The 21,523-nt window shown below is 33.1% G+C and overlaps 1 protein-coding gene across 13 annotated transcripts in view; it reads right to left on the bottom strand.

Annotated features, from left to right (window-relative positions):
* AHI1 (Abelson helper integration site 1) overlaps window positions 1–21,523 on the bottom strand; it is a 203,759-nt gene that overhangs the window by 173,016 nt on the left and 9,220 nt on the right. For 12 of the 13 annotated variants that reach the window (XR_008992752.1, XR_008992750.1, XR_008992751.1 and 9 more), the window contains exons 4-10: window positions 19,001–19,536; window positions 16,748–16,926; window positions 10,244–10,463; window positions 9,098–9,290; window positions 6,846–6,941; window positions 3,287–3,472; window positions 2,007–2,159 (exon numbers count right to left, since the gene is read on the bottom strand). Coding sequence is in view for 6 of the 13 variants with exons in the window: in XM_057489249.1 (XP_057345232.1) it covers window positions 2,007–2,159; window positions 3,287–3,472; window positions 6,846–6,941; window positions 9,098–9,290; window positions 10,244–10,463; window positions 16,748–16,926; window positions 19,001–19,536 (1,563 nt within the window). In the remaining 7 variants the exon portion in view is untranslated. The remainder of the gene's footprint in view (window positions 1–2,006; window positions 2,160–3,286; window positions 3,473–6,845; window positions 6,942–9,097; window positions 9,291–10,243; window positions 10,464–16,747; window positions 16,927–19,000; window positions 19,537–21,523) is intronic. The other variant, XM_057489247.1, reaches the window with a different exon arrangement.

Below are 21,523 nucleotides of genomic sequence, written 5' to 3'. Positions count from 1 at the left end.
ATCACACTTCTCTCTTATCTAAAAACCTTCCATTAATTTTCACATCCCGTACATACCATTTGAGACACTCACAGTGTGGACCTGATCTATCATACCACTTTATCTGTTTTTGAAAGCCTGATGAATACAACAGGTTCTTCCCCATGTATTCAGAACCTTGTTCCGTATGAAATAGCCTTCCCTGACCCCCAATTTGGCTACCCTTTAATGTCTACCTAAGCTCCACCAGCCTGTTGACTGAACCCTTCTTCCACCACTCCAGTTCACCTTCTTCATAATTCAATTCTCAAACTGTCTCAGTTTTGGGATGCTCTACCATCTTAAAAAAAATTTGAGGATTCCAAAGAACTTTTATGTGGCTATATGCATGAATATTTATCATGTTAAAGATTAAAACGGACAATTTTTTAAAATGTTTATCAATTCATCTAAAAAACAGTAGTAAACCCGTTAAGTATTAACATAGTCTTTTTATTGAAAAGTAACTATGTAAAATGGAATTGTTCTACACTTTTAAATCTCTTGAATATCTGACTTAATAAAAGATAACTAGGTTTTCAGATTTGGTTCTGCAGCCACTCTCTTGGTGTTATCACATACCATTTAGCTTCTGGAAAACACCAGTGGATACTTGTAAGAGAATGAAAGTGAAAGTGACAAACTGCACCATTAAGAAATCACCAGTCATTATGATTCTATTATGAGAACAGGTTGACTTCACAGACCTTCCCTGAAAAGGTCTCAGAATTCCCAGCAGTTCTCAAATCACAGTTTGGGAACTGTTGATTTATACAATAATTCTTACACCTGTGTTTTCTCAAGAGTTCCCTGAAGCATACCTGACACTGAACATTTTAACTGTTTTCTATTTCCCCAACTGATGGGGCAGTCCCCAAGGACACAGTCTAATATTATTCTCTCCATATTATTATGTTCGAAGTATTTAAAAATAACTTTGAGATATGTCTGTAAAAGTGCCCTGAAAAAAATGGTCAAATGTTGATACAAAACACAAAAAGTGAAAAGGTCTAAGGAAATAGTCATTCTTATGTATAAATTGAATGTTTAGACAAACTAATTTTGGATAAATTACATTTGGTAATTGCTCAGATCTATAAAATGAACCACTTCATTCTTTGTTGCAACGAGAGATTTGCAAAACTGTTATCAGCAATGCTTCTTGTTACTGCAAAATATGCTAACCAAGACAACTTCAGTGAAGGCTTAAATACTGCTTAATTTGTGGTAGGACATACATGTACATAATCTATCAAAATGTGATTCAGGAGGAAGGCAGGGACCATAAAAATCTTCATGAATACATTTTAAAAAACCATTTTTAATTAATAAATGCTTTTTATTAATAAAATCCATTAAGAGACATACCTCTTACAGACATCAATATTGTATGTTTTTTTTACTGCTGTTATGGGCTGAACCGTGTCACCAATATCCATATTTTGAAGCCTTAACCCCAGTACCTCAGAATTCAACAGTATATAGTAATAGTTAGAAAGCTGATTAAGTTAAAATGAAGTTATTACTGTGGAGTCCTAATCTACTAAGGTTGGTATAAAAAGAGAAATAGACACCAGGGATGTGCACGCACAGAGAAAAGGCCATGAGGAGGCAGAAAGATGGAAGCACCTGCCAGCCAAGGAGAAAGGTGTCACAGTAAACCAACCTTGCCAAACCTTGATCTTCTGACTTCCAGTTTCCAGAAATATGAGAAAATAAATTTCTATTGGTTAAGCTACTCAGTCTGTGTTTGGCAGCTCTAGCAAATTACTAAAACTGCACAGGCCCAAAGAACCTAAGATAGTGTTTTTATGCACATGATAGGCACTCTATTATTATTTGTTGAATGAATTAATGGAATGACAAGACTGGGTTAAAAACAAGGATTATCTGAGAGTTTTAAGTAGCAAGCTAGTTACCCGAGGAGCTGTTGGCATTTTTAAAGTAAGTAAATATCTAAATGGACCCAGTATTATCAAACTCTTCACCTGCCCAGGCAGTCGTTTCCAATTTACTACTTCCTTTGAATCTTCCAGTCCAGGTTCTGTATCTGTTGAACTTGGTTCACAGTGTCGTTCACAATACACTGGTTTACCTTTTTCCTCCTGAAGAGCCATCATAGAACGGTAAGATGGCTTTATCTAAATATGTATAGAAAATGAGAAAATTTATGTTTATTTTTTTCCCTTTTCTAGCCTATATGGTTTAAAAAATATTGATCCAAACAATACAGAAATGCTTTCAAAATGCAATTCAGAAAAAATTCTACCTTTATTTGTATACTACTCTAAATAAAAGTTGCTTAAAATAAGAGTTCTATAACCAAAAAACCCCTAAAATTTGGAAGGAAAAAAAACAATTCCCAAGGTGACATGAAATGGCTTTAATAGCTGTCCCTTGATTTCTATTTCCTCCTCAACACCCATCAGATGTCATGGCTCTGAGATAACTATGGTACCTCTGGCTTTAAAATCACAAAACTGAAATATAAAGATCTAAAATTTCTTAAATCCTTCATATCTTAAAAACAAGATTTAACTAAATTCAAATAAATGCAAATCAACCCTGTGATCACAGTTTATGATATCAGTGACAGAATATGAAACAGGCCTGAAATGTCTTACAGCAAAAAAGACAAAAGCAAAAGTTTACCTCATTTTAGGACCAATTCTTTACTAAAATTATTCACAATTTTAATCTATGGAAACAGTAGTAGAAATATTATTCACTCATTATTTTAATAATATTGTGAAAAATGTGCCTGTAATCATGGCACTGCAAACCATGGCCCAGACAGTATCTAGCCCACTGTTTCTGTAAATAAAGTTTTACTGGAATGCAACCACAACCCATTTGATTAGTTATAGCTTACATATGCCTATGCAGCTATTTTTACCCTATGAAAGCAAGTTGAGTAGTTCTGACAGAAACTGTATGTGCTGAAAAGCCTAAAATATTAACTGACTGGTCCTTTATGGAACATATTTGTCGACTTCTGCTTTAAATCATTCTTTTATTTATAATTTTTAAAAACTAGAATTATTTTTGAAAAAATTCCTAACACTGAAATATATTTAGTACTTAAAATTCATTTAAATGTCTTTTAAGTCTCAGCTATTACAGGCTTAATATATAATCTCTTAAGGTACCTTTCTATTCTAGGAATATATTAAAATAATTCTAAAGACCTTACCTTTTTAGAAATGGAAAATATGTCACCATTTAATCTCAACAAGAGGATATATATTTACATATGCTCTTAACTTACACATTCAGGAACTTTCAGTCCTCTTACAGTTACATACAACGTTGATGGATAACGATTTCTTGGACATTTTGACCACCATTCAAAAACCTCAACAACATTTAATTGGGATCGAGGTTTAGAAGGTGGGTAATACAGCTGTAGGCGAAGTTTTGAATTGATGTTTACATTCCCATTAGCTCCTAGAAGCTTAAAATAAGAATTCAAATAAAATATTATCTTCATTGAAAATAAATATATTCAATAACAATAATATATAATCAAACACTAATTTTAAAAAGAGTAATATGGCATTGGAAATCCCTTAGATTTATCAAGCAAAAAACACTGACACCACTGTATAACCCAAGTGATCTTCCTGATGGCTGTCTTCTTGCCCATACAACTTCAGACTGCTACTAACACATTTACATTACTGTGCCAGAAGTAATAGTTATGCAGAAGGAGTGATCAATACACCTTTGTTTGAATGATAATGACAAAGATTAAAATGCCTATTATTTAAACACAGAAACAAATTTTTCATTTGTTTAGAATCAGCATTTTTAATGGTAAAATTTTACAATGTTCTGGTTTTTAAAATGGGAGATTCTTACGAGAAAAATAAAAATCTCACCAACTCAAAACAAGTCCTATTTCACTAAATTATGACTCTGAATAGAAAATACCTTTGTTAACTTTTGTGTCCTCTACAGATTAGGAGTAGAGAGACAGTTGGGAGCTTTTACAGCAGTTCAGGTGGAACATAAAGTGACTAACTAGAAAAGCTGGGACTTAGTGCAGGGAACATACTCAGTAACTGTTAAGACTGATGGAACTTGTAGGACAAAAGAAGGGAAGAAAGAGTCAAGAAGGACCCCTAAGGTAGCACTGTCCAACAGAACTTTCTGTGATGATCGGAATGTGCTGTATTTGCGCTATCCAACAGTATCCACTAGCCACATATGAGTATCAAGTGCTTGAAGTATGATTAGTGCAACTGTGGAATTGAATTTTAAGTTATGTTTAATTTTAATTAATTAATTGGCATTGAAATAGCCACCCTTCATAAACCCTAGCACTGTCTGCCGGAAGCTCATCATAAGGTAATAGTACCATTTTACGGAGATATTATTCTCCAGCTTTTAGATCAGAGTTTTTGTAAGTTGTTCTAATATTCACCTTTAAATGTTTTAATAATCTAGTTCAAACTAATATGATGCTTAGTATGAGTTGTTTTAATACTTACCTTTAGATGTTTTAATAATCTAGTTTAAATTAATATTATGCTTAGAATGAGTTAACAACTAAGACCCAGCTAAGATCCTGACATTATAGTTACAAATTATACAATATAGAACTTGAATAAATAAGGCTTTATTATTTTATAGTTTATATATACATGCTGAAATAATTGAAAGTAACTCTGGCTGGGAATTAGGATAAAGTCTTACTTATATCTGGACAAGGGTCCTTTGGGGTTCATTTGGATGACTGTAATAACTTTACAAGTATCTAGGACATTCCTGAATCCAATGGCATAGGCATTAAAAATTGAAATTTTAATTTGATTCAAGCCACTTCCTCAAAGACGAATTTTTTCCACTCATTGTTTCCACTAATTCTCTCAACAGATATTCATTGACCACTTTGCATGCCATTAATATGCTGGAAGCTCATGATATTATAGAATAGAGACTTTCAAAAGAGTGATATATTAAATGCAAAGAGATATGGTAAAATAAGGACTATAAAATGTTCAACAAATTTGGCAAAAACAAGTCACTGGTGACTTTGAAAAGCTTACAGTCTAATGAAGGAAATATGTAAGTGTTAGAATAGAGGAAACATACAGAATACCTTATCTTTTATAGGGGTGGAGATGGGAGAATTCCTCATTCCCATTTCTCCCAATGGCATAAAATAAACAAATAAATAAAAATCCATATGACACTTAAAGGTAAAAATTCTATGTGATAACATAATTGCTTCCCAAGTGCAGTTTATAGAGTAAATGCTGCAGTTCTGTACAAACTTGAGCATATGGAATGAGAGCAGTTTCTAATAAGACCACAAGATGGCAATGTCCATTATGTGAAAGTGACTTTTTTTCCCTCTAAATTAGTATGAGAGGTAATATAGAAAAAAGGTGTAACAGGTTATAGAAGGTTGATTTTAAAAGGTATATTGAGCCAAGTAATTTCTAAGGTCACTCTACAATCACTTTCTCACCACAGCCAGTCTAGCTGCCATTCAGCATTAGACGGCACAACTTCTAAAGCCTCTCTCTAACCCCCAACGTAGATTAAGTGCCTTGCCAGGGTTTTCAAGGATCTACACCAGAGCACATCATCATGTATGTACTATGCTTATATAGAAACTGAACTGGAGAGCAAGAACAATGTCTAACTTATTTATGAATGTTCTGTACTTAGTAGAGTGCCTGGTATTCTTAGATACTTAATATTTGCTGAATGGAGGGATACACAAATGGAAAAGTTCTATAAGATAGTATAAAATACATTAATTATTCAAGATTTTTTATAACTGAAATTTATGTTTGAAGTCAGAAATAAAGGATATCAAAAATAAAAGAATTATGAAATTAAAATTTCTTTTAAAAAACATTAACTTTTGCATGTCTTTCATCTCTGCTGAAACATCCAAGTTAAGCACCATCATTTTATACCTAGACTATTGCAAGAATTTTCTATGTCAATCTTCCAGTAGATACATTTGCACCCTCTCTAATCAATTCCTACTGAGCAAAATAATTTTTCTAAAACATAAAATGTTAGACTATTTTATCCTTTTGTTTAAAACCCTAAAATGGCTTCCCATTGTTCTTTAAAACTCTATAATGGCTTCCTGTTGCTATAATGGCTTAGAAGACCAGGTAAAATCAAGACCCTGTCTTCCTCGGCAATCTCTTCAGTACCATTTTTCCCCTCAGTCTCTGTCCTCCAATCTCCATGGCCTTCTTTTGGTTATCTTAGTATGCTCTATTCCTTCTAACATTAGGGTCTTTGCATATACTGTACCCTTTACCTGTAACTCTCTCTTCCCCACTGTCACTATCTAGTTAATGTTCAGGCTCAGTGTCTCTTCCTTAGGAAACCTTTCCCTGATGTGTTATCATCCACTCTGTATCTCCTCATAGTATTTATAAAAATCGTAATAAATAATAAATTGTATAATCAATTGTTTTCTGTCTTTCTTGCTAGAATATGAAGTCCTTGAGGTCAAGGAGTTGGTCTTCTTTGTTCACTGACTAGAACAGTAGCCGGCAGAGAAAGGATTTAATAAATATTTGTTGAGTTGAATAAATGGCAGCAAGGCTGTGTGTATCTTTTTAAGTGCTACATACTCAGAGGCAAATAGTGAACCTGGCACACACTAGGTGCTCAATAAATATTTAAGAATCTGAATCAGCATCACCTGAGCTTAAATTAATAATTCTTCACCACTGCAATCTTACCTTAGTAATCTAAACTCTTTATATGAAATGAAACTGACTTGGGAAAAGCAGTCAGTCAGATTTGAAGATTGTTTTTAAAGTGTTTAAAAAGGATGAAAAACATACCTTGAGAAATGCCCAGGCAATTTTTCGAAAGCCACATTCTTGGTTTTGAACTTCAGTGTTATTCTTAATTTCATCCATGCTTAAGAAGTCAAGAATCTGTAAGTACAGAAAAATTACTTCACAGAATATTAACCTACCTAAAATTTAATATTTTCTAACAATACATTATTAAAATTTTAAAAAATTGTATAAAGATGTTTCCCTTACAGGGAGGAAAAACATTTTTATTTCATTTCATTCACCTTTAAGTTAACTCATTCAGTTAATGAGGGTCCATTTTTTTACCATTTTATCTTTTATTAATAATATTTCATTAAGATTTATTTCAAACCCAAGAAAAAGTTATTAATTACCTCAAATATAATCTAGGTACAAGTATGCTAGGCAAAGAATTCTTGAACTTTGACTACAGGAACACACTTCCAAGGATTGTTTAAAAAACTCATGGCCTTATCTCTGGATCCTTCCTTGATCACTTTCCTGAAGTTGGGGATTTTCCCTTTGAATATATGTTGTCGTTAGGCCTCTCAAGAGGATTTCTTTCATATCCACATCCTATCTGGATATTAAAGCTCATGGATTTAAAACCAACCTTCCACAGAGACTGTCAGTATTCTAGGCACTTGTCAGACTATCACTTTGACCTTATTGGTGCTAATCAAAAGCTCAGCTGAGATAAGAAATCTTTACAGAAAACTGCTTAACAAAATAATAAACACCATTCATGCCTCTTCTTTATATACCTAAGTCTGTCTTCAGAAGTAATACATGTCCAGTGAAAAACCACTGACAGTGTAAGAAAACACATGACAAAATAAAAACAATTTGTAATCCAGACCCACAGCTGATTAACATTAACATATGGTTCATAGGTTTCTAAACCTTTTTCTGTGTGTTCTTAAATATGTGTGTTAGTACAAATGCTATTTTGCAAACTATTTTCATATAATATGTAGTGGGTACCTCTTCAAGTCAACACATAAATACGAATATCATGTTAATGGAGGCACAGCATTTATTATAAATACCATACATTTAATAAAAAACATAATTTATTTAACCAAACCCCTTACTGATTTGAAGAGATTTGTCTCCCTAAAATTTTTTCTATTACAAAGTGTTTAAATAAATACCTTTGCACACACATCTTTATTTGTTTTTGTTATTATTCCCTTAGGAGAAATACCTAGAAGTGGAGTAATGATTTCAAAGACTTCTCATTGATATTACCAAGTTGTATTCAATAAACCTTTAAAAAGTTGATATCAAAACCTTTATATCATTAAAATGAGTATGAGAGAAAATAAGTAATGACAAATTTTTGTGATAAAAAGTTCCTTGACATATAAATAATACTATTTTTTAAAAATCACACTTTGGTATAAGTCACACAACATGATCACAGATGCAAATAGTTAAATATTTGTATCATAAACCTACATAGATCATCTGAAAGTTAAGGACCATAAAAAGAAGTAATTGCAAAATCAGTCATTGGCTTTGGTCATGCCTTACTTATTCACATGCTAAAAGTCCCCATCTTGCTTAAATTGAAAGAGAGGCTTTCTCTGCTTCCCTTTGCTTATGGTGAGATCATATGAAATAGAGAAAAGATGTGGTATTTTAGTTTCAAGCTATCTTCACATACAAATTATCTACACTTAAAACTGGAGGAACCTTGGGGAAATCATTATACACCCTGAACCTTGACTTCCTTTGCAGTAAAAAATCAGAGTAACAAATTAGCTCAAAAGCCATCTACTCCATAAAGCTTTCCCTGACTACTCTGAAACTCCACTAACCCCTCACATCTAAGAAATTCTACCTCATTTGGTTATGTATTACATTGTATTACTCAAGTGATCTGTGTATGTTCATCTTTTATTTCTCTTGGTAGTACAAAACTCTTGAAGAGTCAATGAGTTTACACTTTTGTGAAATGGGTTAAGAATGGAGGATTGCAAAGGTACAGGTAAGACCCATCATTTCAGTTAGCAGTCATGGAATTGTAAAGATTAACTTAATACGGAGTAAATCAAACAGCTAACTACTTATGCTCGTAAATGGTCAGCAAACATGCTACTACTTATATCTCTCACTTATCTCCACAGCATATTACAAACACTAAATACTAAGGATTAAGTTTTCACACTACTTTGTTATATTATTAAACTACTAAAATTAGTAGCTTACATTTGTGCTATTAAAATATTAACTAAAATTTAGTACAAATTGCTCTACTCAATTCATACCTCAAAGAACAGAATGACTTTAGGGCTTTCATCAAAATCTCGAAGCAAATAAGGAAAGTTTTCATTAAATATAATTTGTTCTTCCCACTCTGGAAGTCTTGATTTTAACTGTTTAAAATCATATGGCTGGGTCATAATAGGAAGAATATAATCCACAGTTTCTTTCTCATAATAAGAAGAAACAGGGCGTTCACTGTTCAAAAAAAAAATTCCATTAGTATTATTCTTTAAGATAATTTTGAGAAAAAAAAAAAAGTGTTCACGGTGAGGTAACCAAAAATAATGAATAGCCATGATACATAGGGAAAAATTATTTTGATTGTCCATCTAGAAAACTGTAAGTTTATGAAACTTAAAAGTAGTAGTACTTTACTATCATCTTGCATTTATATACTAATTGTTTACAGAATCATTTTATTATAGAAATACAAAGCAAGAGGTAATGACTATATCTTTTGCATACAGAGCTGGAATAAAGTACTCCCATAATCTTAAATGAATTTGTGATAATATTGTAAAGTACATTTAAATAAGAAAATGAGCACAAGATTGTAAACCCTTAGAGGTGTGCCATACTTTTTTGCCCTAAGTCAACTGAATAAATCAATGAATGACCTTTTTGATAATCTTTATGTTTCCCATCCCTGCCATCTTTCTGAGCACATATTTTTTTGAAGTCTAGTATAATCATTTAGGTTATTGTACTTTTTTAATTTGGGCCTTCAAGCATGTATTAGATAGGGAAGTAATATTAGGAAAAAACTAAATTCAAGATTTATTTACCTCACCTGAGGCCCAAGTAACATATTTACTCCAAAAGAAAATATGTAATTAGACAACTAAAGCATTTACAGTATAACATACAATGATTTACAGTATAATTTAAATACCATAAATTAGTCATTAAGCTTGATAGAAGCTCTCTCAACTCCCCTCCACTTAAAACGAAGTACTGAATTAACAGATGTCCATTTCTTCTATAAAATACATGATCAATATAAATGGTTGATAAACATCTACAACTAATAAACTATCTCTAATACAAATCCATAGATACATTTCCCTTGATTTTCAAAGGCAGAAAAGAGAACTTTTACTATAGACAGTTTTGATTTCAAGGGTTGGCTATGCAATTTAAAAAATTACCTATCATCTTTCTTGACATATTGACCAGTATTCTCATCAACCACATGAATTTTTACCATCGGATGAGAAATCATAAAATTTGACTTAAGTCTATCAGTTCGGTGAATGTAAACTCCCAGGACAAGGTCATCATCGAGTAAACATTTGGGATAAACTGGACTATCTCGGTTTGTAACTTCATGAACACCATCACCGTCAGTGTCTTCATTATCATCTGAAACTGCATATATGGAAGAAAATCAACATTACAATGGTTCCCATAACAATATATTCAACAATATATATTGAATTTACATATAACCTAATGTTTATGAACCATGATTGTTTTTGTTAACAAAGGAATTTCAAGGGATAAAAAAAAAAGCCAGACAATATCAGACTACATTCTGAGAATAAAATACTGCATTCACTAATGAATTAAAATAGGGTAAAGAATCATTCTTTTTTTCCCTAACAAGAACCAACAGTACAAAAAGAAAAAGAGGAGAGCCAAAGACAAAAAAGTAATTTTATCAAAGTATTTTCTAAGAGGAATATGTATCACTCAGTTCATTTATAACTATAATTTCTGCTTCTAGGTAGGATGTAGTAAGTCTATGCTTCTGGTAACAACCTGGAAAAGCCAATTGCATTACAAAACTCTTACAGTTAAAAGTATCAGGAAAGTAGAGAAACAATGTACAGTAGATGAATTAAAATTCCAGAGAGGGAGAATCATTCAGAAGCAAACAGCTGATTTAGTCTCTGGGGACATTTGCTGATTCAGGGTATGGGCTGAGGATCAGGGTCCGGCCCAGGCCAAAGGTCACCACTACTGGTAGAAAGAGTAACCAACAAAACTTTTTAGTGGCTGCATGGACTTACAGAGGTAATATTAAAGATTTGAGGGCCTCAAACACATAGCCAATTTTCCTCACAAAACTGAATTCTGATACTGTGAGAGGCTAAAGAGGTGCTGAAATCTTCCTGCCTTAGAGTACTAAGAAACAATAACCCACCAGGGAGGAGGACCTGAAATAAAATGGGCAAAGATGAACCCCTAGAGGGCATGCCAATTTATATATACCTACAGCCACTTTTTACCTGGGGTCACTTACCAATTTTGGGCGCAGCTAGAGGTTGGGAATCCAAGCGTGGCCCCTGGCAGAAGGTCCCTACTGGGGGACAGAGAAACCAGCAGAGATTTTGGCGTTCACGTGGGGCTGGAGTGACAAAATTGGAGACTTAAGGGGCTCAAACACATGGCCAGTCTCCCTGTCAAGACATATGCCAAAGTTTGAAGCTGCATGGGGTAGAAGGCTAACAGACTAAGCCAAAAGCCTCTGAAGGGCAAAACTGAATCTCCCAGTGTCTGTTAGAGCTGAGGAGACAAATACCTACCAGGCTCCCAACTCAAAACACTTGGAAGGCCACATACTAGGAACAAGGTGAAGCAGAGATAAAGTCTTACCAAAACCACAAACCAGCCCTGACCTAGCTCAATTTCTGATTGATTAACATCAGTTGCCCACCCTACCTGCCTAAGAGAGAAAAGAGGAAACTCTGTTCTAGTAGAAGATAAAATCATCCAGATCCCCTAGGGTTCTAGATACAATGTCCAGCATACAATAAAAAGTTACTAGACATAAGAGGCAAAACTATATGACCAACAACCAAGAGAAAAAAACAGAAAACAGATACAGACCCAAAGATGATACAGACTGGAGTCAGCATACAAGGATTTTAAATAACTATGATTAATATGCTCAAGAAAATAAAGGAAAAGATGGACAAAATAATTTTTAAAAATGGAGACTTTCTACAGAGAACTGCACTCCATCAAAAAAAAAAAAAAAAAAAGAGCAGGCACTCTAGAACTGAAAAATACAACATCAGACTTCAGACATTAAGAACTCAAAAATATGTTTAATAGCATCCTGGACACAAAGGAAGACATCATTACTGAACCAGAAGAAAGATCAATATAAATATCCAAACTGAAGCATAATAAAAAAATGAAAAGAAAATAGGGGTGAAAAAACATAAGTTACATGTGGGCATACTAAAAAAAAATGTGAATTTATAATCTAGAAAAAGAGGAGAGAATGGTAAAAAAGCCATATTTAAAGAAATAACAGCCAAGAATTTTTTGCAACTGATAAACAATTTCAACCAGTAGACTCTAAGCAGGGTAAATTCCAACAAAACTGTATTTAGGCATACCATTATCAAACATTGAAAATAAAGACAAAAAGAAAATCTGAAGAGCAACCAGAGGACAACAGAAAGACAAAAAACCTGTTAAAGGGACAGAAATAGGACTGCTACTGGGAACAGAAATGATAGAAGACAAAAGACAACTGCATGATTCTTTAAAGTACTAAAAGAAAACAACCAGCACCCTAAAATTCTATATAGCAAGTATGTTTTAAAAATGATGGGAAAGTAAAGACACTCTAACACAACAAAATCTAAGGGGATTAGCAGGCCTATACAAAGAGAAATACTAAACTGAGTTTTTCAAGCAGATGGAAAATGGAAATTAGGGAAATGGTAAATTTGGGGATGAATATAATTTAGTGTCAGCTGTACAAAAAGGTAATAACTGTAGAATTCACAAGTTTAAAATATATGTAGATCTAAAATAAGTGATAAGAACCAGTAAGGCAGGAGAGGGATAGGTAGAGAAAAAGCACTAAATGGTGTTAAACTACTGTAATGTTCTAGCAGTGTTGGGGAAGTGTATTTTGTAAGGAATTAATTTGTATTATACTATAATAAGTAAATAACAAACTTTATGTTCTCCATAGTAACAACAAAAAAATTGTAAAAGAATGTAAAATTAAGTTAATATAGGGAGAAATTTTTAAAAAGAACTTGAATAATTCAAAAGAAGACAAGGAGAAAAAGGAACATAAAACAGATGGACCACACAGAAAACAAGCACTGAAAAGATAAATACAAGGACAGAGAAAGACCCAGCACATCACATTTATTGAGAGCCTGTCCCCAAGGAGCTCATAGGCTGGGACCAAGATCCCACATATGCTGGGCTGGGGAAAGAAAAGTAAAGGCAAAAAGGAAGGCAATAGAGACACAGAGGCCCAAGCAAATGGGGTGCAAACCAGGCACAGACAGAGAGTGTAGGGGGTGGAATGAGAGAGGAATGGAATGCTACCAAGCCCTGCCCAGACCTGGGGACCATGGACCAAGCACAGGTTTGAATGTTACCCCTCCCTCACCAGGTTGACACCACCTAGGGGTGCACCGTGGGTGGTGACGGAGAAATGAGGATGGGAAAACTGTACTATGTAAATTCAAACCGCAAGTAGACATTGAGGGTAAAACAAATTATGAGAGATAAAGGATACTGAATAATGATTGGTTTTATATACTGAATGCTTATGTCCCCACAAAATTCATATTTTGAAATCCTAATTTCCAATGTGACAATATTAAGAGGTGTAACTTTTAGGAGGTCATGAGGGCAGAGCCCTCATGACTGGGATTAGTGCCCCTATAAGAGACTCCTTACCCTTTGCACTATGTAAGGTTACAGTGAGAGGATTTCAGTCTGCAGCCAGGGAAGTGGAATCTCAGCAGACACTGAATCTTGATGGTATCTTGATAGTGGATGCCCTGATCTTGGACTTCCCAGTCTCCAGAACTGTGACAAATAATAAACCATCCAGATGCACAAGGATGGCCTAACACTCAAGTAATAACCACATTAAGAAAAAAATGATGGAACTTTATACTATCATGTTGATAAATGTAGGAAAAGCACCTGATAAAATTCACTATCTATTCATGATAAAAACTGTTGGCCAATTAAGAATAGAAGCTAACTCATTAATCTGATAAAGTGTTTTACAAAAAATACCCACAGGAAACAACATCACACTCAGTGGTGAAATACTGGAAGCATTTCCCCAAAACTGGTAACAAGAGAAAGATACCTGTTATTGCCACTTTTACTTAACACTGTAATGGAAGTCCTAGCTTGTGTATCAAGGCAAGGAAAAGGAATGATATATAGGACTGAAAAAGCAGTAATAAAGCTATCATTATTTACAGATAATAATATGATTGTGCATGTAAAAATTCAAAACAATCTATGGATAAACTCTTAAAGTAGTAAATGAATTTAGCAAGACCACTAGATACAATGTTAAAAATTTTTAAGTCTGTTACATATAGACATATATATACATAAAATTCAGCACAATAGAAAACAAATTTTTTAAATGCCATTTACAATAGCATTAAGAAACATCAATACCTAGGAGTAAATCTAAGGAGAGACTGCTGAAATTTACAATATTACCAAGATAAACTGAAGATACAAATAAATGGAGGCATATACCAATTTCACGGATGGCCAGAATCAATACTTTATAAAGATATCAAGTCTATTTACAGAATTGTTAAATCATGAATCTCTTTAGATTGACTCAATCTGTGTCAAAATCATGGGTGATTGGGGGAGGAGAAGGGAAAATTGAGAAGCTGCTTCTGAAATTTATATGGATGCAAAGGGTAAAGAGCAGTCTATGCAATGCTAGAAAAAAAAGTTGGAATACTTAAACCACTAAATAGCAAGACTTATTATAAAACTATAGTAATTAAGACAGTAGTGTTGGTGCAGTCTAATGTAACAGAAAAGAGACCACAGAAACTGATCCATTTACATAGTCATGTTATTTATGATAAAAGTGACACTGTAATACAGAGGGGAAAAGACCCTTTCTTTCTCCAGTAAGTGGTGCTGGTCAATTACATATTCACATGGGGAAAAATGGGTCTTGACTGCTACCTCTCACCATACACAAAAATCAATTCCAGATGAACTTCAGAGCTAAATATGAAAAGTAAAACAAAAAACTTTTAGAAAATAATACACACAAAAACATCTTCAGGACTTGGGAAAGATTACTGAAATCAGAGAAACCACTTACTACCAAAGGAAAAATAAATGGATAAATTAGGTTATAGAAAATTTTTAAATTCTGTATTTCAAAAGTTACCAAGAGAAAAACAATAAAACCCAGAATGGTAAGATATTTGCAATATATATATTTTGTATATGTATTTATAGCTGAGGAAAGGCTGATATCCAGATACATCAGCGTTTAGAAAAACACAGACAATTCCATCATTTTTTTACAAAAATACACAGAAGTCTTGAAAGATTTAACAAATGAAGAAAACGAAGTACTCAACAAACATGAGGATGATCAACTTCATTAGTTATCATGGAAACCAAAGCCAAAATGAAATATCACTACACACTCTTAAGAATGACTAAAATGTAAAAATACTGATAATATAAATTTTAGTGAAGATGTAGAACAACAGAAGCTCTTAAATACTGCTAAATATCAACTGATAAACTGACTTTGGGAAATGGGAAGTACCTATTAAAATTAAAAATACACAAATCTATGATATAGCAACTCTACTCCTAAGAATATGCCCAACAAAAATATACGCATGCTTGGGAAAAGAAGCAAAATATTCATTTCAGCTTTACTTGTAATTTTCTAAAACTAAAAACAACTCAAATGTCTGTCAATACAACAGGTAAATTGTGATATATTCACAATATGGATATCTCTACTGTATAAAACAACCAATAATGAATAAGCTCAACTGCACGCAACAATAATATACATCTCACAAAAATAATGTTGAGTGAAAAAGCCAGACACCAAGAGCATAGTATTTATGAATTCTATTTATATTAAAGTAGAAAAACAGGCAAAAATAAACTGTGTTAGATGTCAAGGTAGTTTACCCTGAAGGGCAAAAAAGGGGACTTAAGGAGGCTTCTGGTTGCTAATGATGTTCTGTTTCTTGATTTGGATGAGGATTTTATGAGCATGTTCAGTTTGTGAAAATTCACTAAGGGGCATACTTACAACATGTATACTTTACTATATGTATATCATACTTTAACAAAAGTTCTAAAAATTAATTTACAGGAATCACAAAACATCATTTGCATCATCCAATAGTAAGTACCATAAATTCTAAAATTGGCTATTTTAGCCCCAATTTTTGGCCAATGAAATGGAAATTGAAAAAAAAAGGATATAAGAAGTAGGTAAAAGAATTAGAGAAAATAAGTGAGAGAGAGGAAAAGGAAAAGCAGAAAGGAAGGACAGAAGGTGAATCAGGCTGAGGAACTGGGAAAACACCATGTTTGACAGAGGGATGAAGCCTTAACATATGAAATGATTATTGGTTCTTGACTATTTACAGCTTTTCATAGCTGTGAGTTTTAATTATTTAAAGGCTCTAAACTCAATGGTAAATAGAAATCTTCTGTGCCACAATAGCAACTACAATGTCATTCCAGAATTTTAACACAGATGTTTTAATATAGATGAATCCAAGAATAAGTACCAAGTATTCTATATTGTTTTTTTTAGTTCCAGATTTTCTTTTAGTTTTAAGAACTAAAAGTCCTAGAATCAAGATTTATACCAACACACACACATTTCATATAGTTGGATAACAAACCTGCTTTAGCCTTCTCTTTCTTTTTTGGTTTGGATTTTGTGTCATCTTGCATGCTGTCTTCTATACTTTGTTCCATTGAGCTTAATTCATCTTCTTGATGAGAATCTGAAGTAACTGCTTCAACTGGAGATTCTTTCTTTTGTTCACCTCCAACTTTCTTATCAGAGATGTTCAATATACTGCAAATATAACCCAAGTACAAGCCATTACAGATATATTATTATTATTACTATCCATGGTGAGCAAAGTAAACAGTGAATAGAGGCAAGAATAATCCTAAAATCAGTATTATTTCCTGCTAGGGGACACGTTTTTTATGTGTTAAAATGGTTATGTCAAATTAGTACTATGGGTATTATTTCATATTTGGTGAGGAGTGATATACCCCATGAGGCAAATTAAACTGAGTTCTAAATTGAAGGGAAAAATTAAATTATTTTATGAGCAATGTATTTAGTTTTACGTAGAAGTGATCAAAGCATCCTCACCCAGGTGCTAAGTAAATGATTAGTCAACAAGTATATAAATTGCTTTATTTAAAAGCAAAAAAAAAAAAAGTATTCTAAGTTTTCCCTTTTTTCAAGGGGCTTCAGATATTCAAATTTTGATTTCTAGGTAGAAATTAATTGCTTGTGTTTTCCAGTGGCTAATGTGCTATTACATTTTCAGAAAACTATTATTAAAATTTAAATCTGCATCCCATGAACTCATAAATGGGAAGAAGTAGCGGCGTAGAAGCACAGTGAGTTGTAGAGAGAAACTAGTCAAAAAGGTGTTATAATTTGTCAAGTAAAAAAACTGCATCTAAATGATAAAAAACTGACTTGATATACATGTATATATTCATATTTGGAAAAAAAGAGGTTGAGAAATAAAAAGATTATAGAGAAATATTTCAAAATTAGTCAATCCAGAAAGCCATGTCATTTTACCACATCACCAAATACTATTATTTAAAGAGAACCATTGCATAGTGATTGGCTATGTAATAAGAGTATGGCTTACAAATTCATACCAGATATAGTAGCTATAAGAGGACTTATAATACACTATGGTGAGCAGCCTATATAAGATGGTCCCAATGATCCCTGCCTCCTGATACTGGTATCTGTGTGTCATATCCTTCCCTTGATTGTGGGCTGGACCTAGTGATCCACTTCTAATAGACAGAAAATGACAAAAGTAATAGATGCTACTTCTAAGATTAGGTTCCAAAAACAATGTGACTCTCATCTTGCCCTCTTTTGAAGACATTACTCTGGGGAAACCAAGTGACCATGTTGTAAGTAGCCCATGTAGAGTACATGCGGCAAGGACTTGATGTCTCTGGCCAAAAGCCAGTCAGAACCTAAGATCTGCTAACAGTCAAATCAATGAGCTTAAAGTGGATTTTTCCAAGCCTTCAAACAGCAATGTCATTGGCAGATCTTCCCGCAGCAATGCCTTGAGATGACTGTAGCCCTGATTGACATCCTGATTGCAGCTTGTGAGAGATCCTGAGTCAGAGGCACCTACCTAAGCCATGCCCAGATTCCTGAACCACACAGACAATAAATGTTTGTTTTATGCTGCTAAATTCTGGGGTAAATTTTTTATGCAGCAACAGATTATATATACTAACATGTCTATATCATATGAAAGAGGCATAATCTATTTGCCCTCTTTCTGTTAACCAATGGATGTCTAGCTTTTAATAAGAGGGAAATTATTTTTAGAAGAGGACATATTGGGAAATGGCCCCTGAACACCAGGGACTAGTCAAACACAGACTGTTCCTACTGAATATTCTACAATGAGAAAATGTTATTTGTGTAAGGGAAAAATGCAATATTCATATATTCAAACAGGTATTTGTAACTCAAAAAAAGGTTTCTATTACTTAATAAGCAGTTTTGAGGAGATTTAAGCAGATTTAAGTGAGTACTTTCAAGCTAGTAGTCTGGAGCAAGACTGCCATGGTTTTGGCTCAGCTTCTTACTGGTTAAACCCTCAAGTTTCCTCATCTGAAAAATAGGATAATAATATTACTATCCTCCATAGGGTTGTTACAGGAATAAATGAGTTAAACCTTGCAAAGCATTTAGCACATAGTACGGTGCTTTGTAAAAATTAGCTGTATTTATTGTACTGGCAATGTGTCCAAATGAAAGATTGTAAGAAATTTCTTTGTGAAACTACACGTAACACTCAAAAACTGAAAATAATAGAGAATTTTTTTTAAGAGCATATTTTATATTTATCAACATAAAATACCTTGTTTCAGCTTTAGACAGGATTGGAACTTTTTTTTTCTTTTTTCTTTTTTCATTGCTCAATTTGTCGTCATGCAATGAAGCATCTGAGTGAAAGTAAGTCAACTGTTCTTTGAGTTTCTTTCTTATTTTCTTCTTAAACTCCTTTGCCATTTCTTCTGCTACTTGGAGTTGGTATGCTTGCATCAGCTCTTTTTCCTCATCTAAATTATTATTTTCTCTTTCTTCATTTGCCTTCTCTCTTTTCTGATGAGCAACACCTGGCTGTGACTTTGTTCGTGCTTTCTGATGTGTAGAATCCACCTTCTCAGGAGTTTCCAGTTCCATTTCTTGTGCAGTCACCTGGAGCACTGTTTTTATAACCTTTTTATTTGTCTTTTCTTGCTTGTCTTCCTCTACACTAACATCATCATCTGGATTTTTTAGTTTGTTTTTAGTGACTGGCATACTCTTCTCTGGTTTACTACTGTTAGTAGCACTTACATCACCACTTTTAGTTTCTTTAGTTTTCTGAAGATTGCATCTAACAGTGTCAAGCTAGGAAAAGAAGATACAATAACAGTTTCAGCAAAACATAGTTGTGTTCTATAAAGATAAAGCATAATGACTGGTACTCAATAATGTGTAAGTTGGGAAGATTTATTTTTTACTTGAACACAGTGCTACCATTCTAGAGCATCTGATGAGCACTTCCCTAGTTATTCTCTCAGTATTAGATTAGTAATCTCTGAAAGTAACTTCAGATTAAATGAGTTAATTAGGAAAAAGTACTTAAGAATTTTTGAAAAGTGAATTAATTGCTCAGATTTCAAATTCTATTTTTCTCTTTGGCAGAATGATCCATACTCTAATTGTAAGGTATTTGAGAAATTGCTTTAAAAGACCCACTGAGTTAGAACATTTCAGGTTTCCCATAGAAATACACACAGGTCATTTACCTTATTTCATAATTACATTTTAAAAATAAAAGTCTACTGTAGGATTACTCTGCAATTAGTCCAAATATATTACTGAAAATGCTAAGTATTAAATGGTTACAGGTTAAATCAAATGACAGACTAAGCACATACCTGTACCTCTTTTACCAGTCAAAATTATTTAAAATTAGAGATATTTTCAATAGGAAAAAGATAAAAATAAAAAAGGAATGTTATTAGTTATAAAATAAGTATTTTGAGCAATTCCCCAAGGATAAAAAATAGGCAGGATCTATTAAGAAACTACCAGAGAATACTACAGCCCATAGAAAAGACTTCTCCAGAGAAAAGGGTGTTTTTGGAGAAACAATATTCTCACAATCAAGTAATACAAGAAGGGGATATCTTTTAAGTATGATGTCAGCTGTAGGTCTTTGTTAATGTCCTTTTTCAAATTGAGCAAATTCCCTTCTTTTCTTTTTAAGAGTTGTCAGAATGGATGATGAATTTTGTCATCCTTTTCCTGCATTTATTGAAATATCATTTTCTTTATCTTTTGATATAGTGAATTACATTAATTGAGTTTTCTAACATTGAAATAATGATGTATTCCTGAAATAAACTCCACCTGGTCATGGTTTCTTCTTCTTTTTATAAGGTTGACTTCCTAATATTTTATGGAAGATGTTTACTCTATGTTTAAAAGGGGTATTGGTGTAGTTTTCCTGTAGTGTTTTTGTCTGATTTTAGTATCAGGGTAATTAATAACTGCCTCCAAAAAGTTGGAGAAGTATTCCCTCTTTGTGTATAGTCTTGGAGGAGTTTGTATAGAACTGATATTACTTGTTCCTTAAATGCTTGGTACAATTTACAATGCAGCTTCTTGAGAAAACTAGCCATCTCATTTTCTTTGTGGGTAGGTTCACCTACAGATTCCATTTTTAAAAAGATATACAATATTCAAGTTACTGATCTCTTTTTTTGAGTGAGTTTTGGTAGTTTGTGTCATTTAATATATGCATTTCATCTAAGTTACTAAATTTATTGTCATAAAGTTACCCATAATACTCCCTTACTATTCTTTAAGGTCTATTACATCTACAACAATGTATATATTTCTAATATATTACTAATATTGATAATTGGCATCTTCTTTCCTTTTAGTCTGGTTAGAGGGTGCAAAAAAGGGTTAACCTAGCAGGCCTGGGTTGCTCAAATCTTGCAAATCCCAAGAAAGGTTTGTTTTTCAGGATCAGCCTTTGAGAGGGTCTAGGGAGCTGACCTCTCAGCCCTTGGGATGTTGTGGTTGACAAAGGTGAACGAATACTTGAATCAAATGAAGGATATTATTGACAGCTAGAGAATCTAGAATGTTTTCCATCCTTTAAAATTAATTTAATACACAAAACAAAAACTTTTAGAAACTGTTATTCATAAAAGGTATCACCTCTATGAAATAACAGTTACAAATATAAAATGACTGAGTGAAATCAAGATATAGAACAATTTAATGAACATAACATAACATATTTTTCCCTTTAATAGGCAAAAATACAAATGCAACTTCAAAATTAATAATAGCTATACTTTAAATGTTTATTCTCTAC

This window comes from Manis pentadactyla, chromosome 12 (genome assembly GCF_030020395.1).
Source record: "Manis pentadactyla isolate mManPen7 chromosome 12, mManPen7.hap1, whole genome shotgun sequence".
Lineage (NCBI taxonomy): Eukaryota > Metazoa > Chordata > Mammalia > Pholidota > Manidae > Manis > Manis pentadactyla.
The sequence above is the reverse complement of the archived record's forward strand: the minus strand, read 5'-3'. Positions and strand labels throughout refer to the sequence as shown.